This window comes from Mus caroli, chromosome 8 (assembly GCF_900094665.2).
Source record: "Mus caroli chromosome 8, CAROLI_EIJ_v1.1, whole genome shotgun sequence".
NCBI lineage: Eukaryota > Metazoa > Chordata > Mammalia > Rodentia > Muridae > Mus > Mus caroli.
In genome coordinates this window covers 27,569,331-27,577,436 of record NC_034577.1, presented here as the reverse complement: position 1 = coordinate 27,577,436, position 8,106 = coordinate 27,569,331, and the positions used below count along the sequence as shown (strand labels likewise).

The 8,106-nt window shown below is 40.8% G+C and overlaps 1 protein-coding gene across 2 annotated transcripts in view; it reads right to left on the bottom strand.

The window, feature by feature from the left end:
* The window catches only part of Tex15 (testis expressed 15, meiosis and synapsis associated), a 67,937-nt gene that overhangs the window by 36,486 nt on the left and 23,345 nt on the right, over nt 1–8,106 (bottom strand). For both annotated transcript variants that reach the window (XM_021170328.1, XM_021170329.1), the window contains one exon: nt 2,409–2,574. In XM_021170328.1, coding sequence (XP_021025987.1) covers nt 2,409–2,574 — 166 coding nt within the window. The remainder of the gene's footprint in view (nt 1–2,408; nt 2,575–8,106) is intronic.

Sequence of the window (8,106 nt, the reverse complement as noted above, 5' to 3'; positions counted from 1 at the left end):
AAAAAAAAAAAAAGAATGTGGACTGGCACCTTGTTGGAGCCACTTGTTTTACTTAAGACTAAAGATAATAAACTATTCTCTAAGAGGAGAGGTTGAAAGGAAAGGCAGGAATGAGTCACTTATTTCCTTTCATCTCCCACTCAGTCACTCTCTTCTGCTAAGCACTCTTTTCATTTTTCCTTTCCACCCATGGCTTCAAGCTTTAGATTGTTGCCCAGCACCACGGAATTTTAAAAATGAGTTTAGGCACTGACTATGTGGCCACACTCAATCTTACACTATGGACATACAGAAAAGATAAAAAATCCCCACCATAGTACAGGACACACACTCCCTCTCCCCCTCCCCCCAACACACAGTGCTAAGTTCTGTGAAGTTCTTTAGGAAAAGGTTTTTGTTTAACTGGACAAGTACCTAAGAAAATTACACAATTGTCTGCCATTAGAAATGCTTTAAAATGTCGTGCACCACTAAGTAGCTGCTCAATTTTTTTGGGTAGGGGGGAGAGGGCTAAACAAGAAACAAAACTGGCTGTAAGAAAAAAAAATTGTCTCAAACCACCGCTTGAAAGAAGAGTCGGTGATAAAGTTAGTCTTTGTTCAAACTACTCTTCAAGGAGTTCCAGACCTCCCTGCTGGGTTTGCCACTTTCCTGAGTTCCAACTCACAGAAGCTTAGCTTCGCCTTCGCCTCACAGCCATTCTGGGCAAACTGGCCAAAGTCAACACTCTCAAAGTCTCACTTTTTCTCAAGAGCACCCAGCTCCGCCCCACGCAGCTGCTTCCTGACCTGTTGCTGAAGGTGCCTACTTTAATAAGACTCCTAACTCAAATGCAATGTTTTTCTCTCTCCCCCCAGCAATGGCTGAGGTTTACAGCTTGCCTTCAAACTTTCAGTATTTCCTCTCTAGCTACTGCAATGGTCCACGAGCTTAAAAAACAAAAACAAAAACAAAAACAAAAAAAAAAAAACACTTGGGAGGCAGAGGCTGGAGTTCAAGGTCCCCTCCTATTAACAGCAAGATGGAGGCCAGGCTGAGCTTGTGAAATCCTTCCTCAAAACACCAAGAGTTGGGTCAAGACAAAAGTGTTGCTTTTTTATTTCTTTGCAACTTCACTTTTGTAAGCATAAGGAACCACAAAACTGATGCTTTATAAATGGCTCACAGCGGGAGAGCTGAACCTGCCACCTGACAGCACTGGGTGCCCTAGCTGGAGCAGTGCTGGAGAGCTCACCCTAGTGGGGAGGATCTAGGACAGCCAGCAGCCTGACCAGCTCAGCTACCAACCAAGCCCAGACCCAGGGCTTGGAGTAGCCCCTCCCCCAAATCTACATAATTAGTGAATGGTTGGGATGCATGAAAAGGGCTGGTGGTCCTCCTGACCTGAAGCTGCAGGATATTCATGATGCAGGGTAACATGAGAACCAAGTAATTGCTCTCAGTGAGGAGCCAATATTGATGGTGTCACATATGCCACAAGCCTCAAACCAGACCAATGACTCATTATATCATTGCAATGAGCTTTCATCAGTGAAGATTTGTGGATGGGGGTGGGAAGGTGTTGGGGACGGGAAGGTGTTGGGGTCATTATTGTGGGACACACCAAATCATTACAGTTTCCACAACAAGATGTTTTCTCTATGTACACAGATGTGAAACGAAGAATCAACACTGGACCATCCGACGATGACTTAAAAGTATTATAAGAGATTATGGGAGGGAAATAAATCTGTATTTTTAAGTCAATATTTGTGTGTCTCTATGAACGTATACACATATATTCATGTACACATGCTGTGCACATCTGTAGATGTCTGTGGTTGATATCAGACCATCAGACAGCTTTCTCGACTGCTCTCCACCTCACTTTTTATTTTTTAGAGCAGTGGTTCTCAACCTTTCTAGGCTGAGACCCTTTAGTACAACTCCTCATGTTGTAGTGACCCCAACCATAAGAATATTTTTGCTGTTACTTCATAGCTGTAATTTTGCTGCTGTTATAAATCATAAATATCTGTATTTTCTGATGATCTTGGGTGACCCCTGTGAAAGGATTGTCTGTCCCTAAAAGGGTTGTGACCCACAGTTGAGAACTGCTGTTTTAGAGTTAGTTCCACTCAATGAACCTGAAGTTCATCCATTTGGCTAGGCTGGTTGTCAATGGGCCCCAGGGATCCACCTTATCCCTTACTGCCACCTCCTCTGCTGTGCCTGACTCTTACCCGGGTGCTGGAAATCTAGTTCAGATCTCATGCTTGCACTACAGGCACTTCACCTGCACTTTACCCATCTCCCTAGCCCTGCCTTAAATAATCCACACTTACCTTCTTAGCAGTTTCAAGTGACAGAAGGAAGTTAATTCACATGACTCCACACAACCTCAAGCATCTTCAGTCACACCAACTTACCTCTTAGCAGCAAACTGTTTTTCCAGATATTCATTTCGAACCAGTTTTGTCTCCCCAAACTGCCATGTGAACTGCAGGTCACAGCTTATATCCAGCCTGCACTGCTTCAGAGTGCCATGTATGAAACCATACTCTCTAGTGTTGGTGTAGCAAGACGACAAGTAAACTGAGGGGAAGGAAAGAAGAGGGCAACAGTTATGTGTGTTTAAAATGGCATTGCACAACTGTACAGTGACAACAGACAGCATAGCTGATGGCTTGGAAATCTCATTAACAAACAAAGGCAAGAGTTGGCAGTTACATTGTATCGCAGTAAAGTGGACCTCTCAACTTGATGTAAGGGAAAACACGATTCCCACCTCTCTCCACATACCTGTTAGTTATTGATGGTTAACACATACAGGCATAAGATAGCCCTAGAACTTAAGTGATTACTTTTTAACTTAAATACTTAAATCAGTGACTCCACAGTGTGACTAATGAGTAATTACACTAACCTGGTGGCTTGTGTTAACCCTTCTTGGTATTTCCCATCCAAAGGTAAAGTGCATGTTGAGAATATGGTTCAACCACTAAACTGTTTCAAATCGGCAATAGCACTGGGTGTCCCCATCACGGTAATGTGGTTCTGCTGCTCAGCACCTTCCTTCCTCAGCATCTGACATGAACCGTAGTCTAAATTTTGGCTATTTTAATAGCTGTGTAGTGGTATGTAAGCGTTTTTAAACTTTCAGATCTCCAATGACGAAAAGATGTAATCCACCATTTTATACAGTTTTCTAGCTCTTTGGTGTCTGACTCAGTCTTTAGTCTATTTTCTCACTGCTGCATTCAAGGGTTCTTTGCATACTTGAGTTAACAGTCCTTTATGTTTTACAAATAGGTTCTCAAAGTCTGCAGCTTTGCTTCTATTTTTTTTTTTTGTATAAAATTCTAACTTCATGATCATGGTTATATTCTTCCTTACTAGCTAACAGGATGGACATGTTCACCTGCCATCCTCCTTCTGAGTCACTACTGTAGTATAGAACAGTTGAAGTACTTAAGTTTCTGCAGACTGTCAATAAGGGTCTGACTTCCAAAAGCTGAAATCCACAGCACATTCTGTAGTACCATATATCAAGCTTTTCTAAAAGGTCATTATTACTCAGATAACAATATTTTCATTTTTTAAAATGCCTCTACTCCAGTGAACTTCCTGAGCTTTGTAAGGTTTTGCTATCAGTAGTGGAGGTTTTGTGATCCTAAAGGAAATGGTGGCCAATTTTATGTGCCCATCAGTTGTCTGATGACTTGATTAGAATCCTTGGCAAATGTCTGGTGGCAACTGCAAGTAATTATGAATGATAAGGGAGCAATATAGCAGATTGCTCTTTTCAGATCAACTCTGTACAAAAAGAAAAGAATGGTACTAGAAAAGCAATTATTCACAACCGAACGCCATGGAGTGTGTGTCCTTCCGGTTCTGGGATGAGCTCCTCAGGGTGCTTCTGAATGTGTTCCAAAGCGTGTTCCATCTCATTATTTCAAAAACAGTAAAACACTGTCATACTTGTCAACAGATACAATCCCACTCTCATCTGTTCTGCATGCCGACAGAAGTTCATCATTATGCTCTATGCAAAAGCCCCCCCCCCCAAATTTCACATCTATTAGCAAAGTGACATGAAATAATCAGGTACCTTTCCATTTGGGAACCAGACCAGGGGTTGCATCCATTGTACCATGAGGCCAGCACCAGGACTACCTTCAAAGCTGAGCTCCGTTCCACTGGCAATGCATTTCAGAGCACACATTTTCAATTTTAGTAAGTCCAGCTAAGTCAAGACTTTCTTAGTTTGTGCCTTTGGCACTATAACTGAGTTACTATTAAATCTAAGGCCATCTAGACTTTCTCTTATGTTAGCTATCTGAGGTTGTTTTTGTTTTGAGACAGGGTCACACTGTCAGCTTGGCTGTCCTGAAACTATGTAAAGCAGGTTGGCTTCAACTTCAGAGATCTACCTGCCTGTGTCTCTTGAGTGCTGGGATTAAAGCGCCCGGCAGCTTTATGTTGTGTTACTCATGTTCAGTTGTCCCTAAAACTGCTTCTGTGCATCAAGTGTTGGTTCTTTTGGATTTCTTACATCAGCAATCATGTCATCTATGAACAAGGATAGTTTTACTTCTTTCTGTCCAATTCTTTGACTTTCTGTATTAAGATGAAAAAGGATAAAATAGACGTTTGTGACCTGACCACAGGGTTTTAAACTCATTAGTTGTAGGCTTTTTACAAACATATGTTGACTATTCGTTATTTAAGTGGTTGAGAACAGGTATTTCACGTCTCCGACTTTCCTAAACCATTAAGACATCATGATGGCAATGTAAAGTTGTGGAAGTTACAACAGGCTAGTTCTCAAGTCACTTCAGAACTCAGAACTTCAGGTGAAAAATACCAAACCTGTATCATGAAACTGGGCATCCTCAAGTACCAAACTGGCTTTACAAATGCTAGTTTGTGCCTATTGCTATAATTGTGTTTTTCTTTTATATACTCAGAGTATAAACCATCTTCTAATGTTTAACTACTCATACATCTCTAGGGGACTCATTCCAACTGATAATAAGGCAAAAGTCAATGAATTTTAAAAAATGACGTTTGTTTGTTCATCTGTGGGAGGTCTCACTTTCTACCATGTGGGTTGGGTTCTGGGAATGAATTCAAGTTATCAGACTTGGTGGCAAGTGCTTTTGTTCACAGTGCTATCTCACTTGCCCTGACATTTATCACATACTGTTGAATTTATCTTACCAACATTCTCTGAGGGTTTTGCATGTACCTGAATGATGGCTTACACAAAAACAAAGCCCAGATCATTGATGTTTTGGTATTAGGGTGATGATGGACTCAAAGACGTAGGATGCATGACCTTAATTCTATCTTCCTTTTTTACTGTTATTAACTGAAGTAGAATTACATCACCTTCCCCCTTCCCACTCCTCTTCCCAGCCCCTCCTATGCTCTGTGTTCTCAATGATAGCATCTTTTCATTATTTTTATATAGTGTGTACAAATATATAGAAATACAGCTTGCTGAGTCCCTTTTTGTTTTGTGTACATGGTTTCAGGTTTCAACTGACAAGCAGGAAGGAGGTTCATCCCTAATTCCCCCTCCCAGCTAACATTAGTTGCTTATAGTTCTTTGCCTAAGAGTGGGACCCGTCAAAAATTTCCTCTTTGTATGTTAACATGGCTGATGTTAAAGGCATGCACCTGGCTTGAGTCTGTCTTCTTAAAAGAGATTACTGAGAATTAGTATAATTTATTCCCTAAATATATATGAATATTCACCAGTGAACCTATTTTAGGCCATGTGCTGTCAGTGTAGATGAGTAACTGTTACTTTGATTTCCTTAATAGAGACGTATTCAGATGGTCTATTTTCTCCTCTGACTTCCTGTGTATATGACGTTCCTACCTGACTATAGGCCTGTATGTGGAGGTCAGAAGACAACTGAGTAGTTGCTTCTCTTTCACTGTGGAGTCTGAGGCCTGAACTAAAGCTGTCAAGTTTGTGCAGCAAGTACTTTTGACCTGCAGGTAAAAGGCCATCACACTGGCCTTGTCCATTTCTTTGTGTGAGTCTTGCTTACTGTATATGTAAGACCTTGCACATTTCATTTAGTATATACATCTGTGGGTAGAGTTAGTAATTTATGATAATCTATAGTGACGATCTTTTTTTTTTTTTTTTGAGATAGGGTTTCTCTGTGTAGCCCTGGCTGTCTTGGAACTCACTCTGTAGAACAGGCTGGCCTCGAACTCAGAAATCTGCCTGCCTCTGCCTCCCAAGTGCTGGGATTAAAGGCGTGCACCACCACTGCCTGGCCTCTTCTAATTTATAATACTGACAATCTGCATTCTCTCCTCCCCTCTGTCCATCTTAGTTATCCTGGGTAGAGGCCTATTAGCATTATCTTTTCAAAGAACCTGATTTTGTTTTGTTTTTGAATGCCTACTAATTCTCCTTTTCAAGTTAATTCTTCTGGCTGATGATCTATACCCACCCTGTTTCCTAAGGTGCAATCTAAGCTGATGATCTTGCATGTTTCTCTTCTACTATATGCACTGAACGATGTGCATTTTCATAAGCACTGTTTTTCTTGTGTCCCCCAAATCTTGTGTTTTCACTTTGACTTTGTTCAAGTTTCCTTAAAGATTCCCTTGTTATGTAGTCTTCGACCTATGTTGCTTAATAAGTGTAGCTAATTTTTAAATATCTTGGGATTTCCCAGGCAACTTTTTGCTATTTCTTTTTGTTTGCTTTGTTTTTTTCCTTTTTAAAAAAGATTTATTTATTTTATGTCAGTACACCGTCACTATCTTCAGACACCAAAAATGGGCATCGGATCCTATTACAGGTGGTTGTGAGCCACCATGTGGGAATTGAACTCAGGACCTCTGGAAGAGCAGTCAGTGCTCTTAACCCCTGAGCCCTCAACTTTTTTGCTATTTCAACTTTTAAATTTATTCTGATCTAAGAGGAGGCTTTGTATGAGGTATTTCTGATGAAGGAGTGTTGAATTTTGAAATACAATAGTGGATTTATATATTTTTCTTACACTTTTATAAAAATTTGCTTGAGTTTTTGTTTTAATTACTATGTAAAGAGGAAGGTTTTGAACCTGTGGAGAACTTCATGACTTAGGATCCCAAGTGTATCAACAAGTCTGCTTCTCATTTGGCTCTTCATTCTACTTCATTACTTTGAAGTAATTTTCTAATTTTTAGTTTGTTTCAAGATTATAATTGCTTACTGAAGCATGTTTATGATGGTTTCTTTAAAAAAGTTGTCTTCTAGGAGAGAGAAAATAAATTGTCTTCAACAGAGTGGACCTGGGTGTCTCAACCATGCCACAGGGCAGGCCTCATGTCCAACACGAAATGGACTCCGTGTTTTTTTTGAGCTTTTTTGTTATGGTTACTGCTTTCTGTCTTTTTGGTTTCTTTGGTCTATATTCTCTTTTCTTTTGAGAACAAAAAATAACAAACATGAAGTTTAGTGGATAGGGAGGTGAAGGGGATCTGAGAGGACTTGAGGAAGGGAAGAATATGCTCAAAATAGATCATGTGAAAAAAATTAAAAAATAATTGGAGTGTTTTCACATAATCCCAACATGTGTGTCACTATGGTACTGCAGTACTGATTGTTTACAGAGCAGTTTTACTTAGTCACGTTGAGGTTTTCCTGAACAGTGGTAAAATAAAAAGACTGTCTTATGTCTTGGGCATTCTGAGACTCCAGATGATATCTAGCCTTGATTTTTAGCACATCTACTGAAACCATGCAGCTTGGGGAAACTGTTGATAATCAAAGTGAACAGTTAGCCCCACAAGGCAGACCTGCAGCACTCATGGTTCTCTTTAGGGCTTACACCAGGACTCTGGGGTGTGGGGTGTGTCCCATTGCTACTGCAAGCAGGAAAAGCACATGCAACATACCTACTCAGCCTCCAGTGCTTTGTGTAGGCACTGCTGCCTGAATGTGGTTGAAGGCTAAGCTTTCAGCTTTCAGCACTGCTCCCCTCCTGAGAAGGGGCAACTCAGTGCCACAAGAGCAAGGGTTTGGGGCTGGTGAGATGGCTCAGTGGGTAAGAGCACCCGACTGCTCTTCCGAAGGTCCAGAGTTCAAATCCCAGCAACCACATGGTGGCT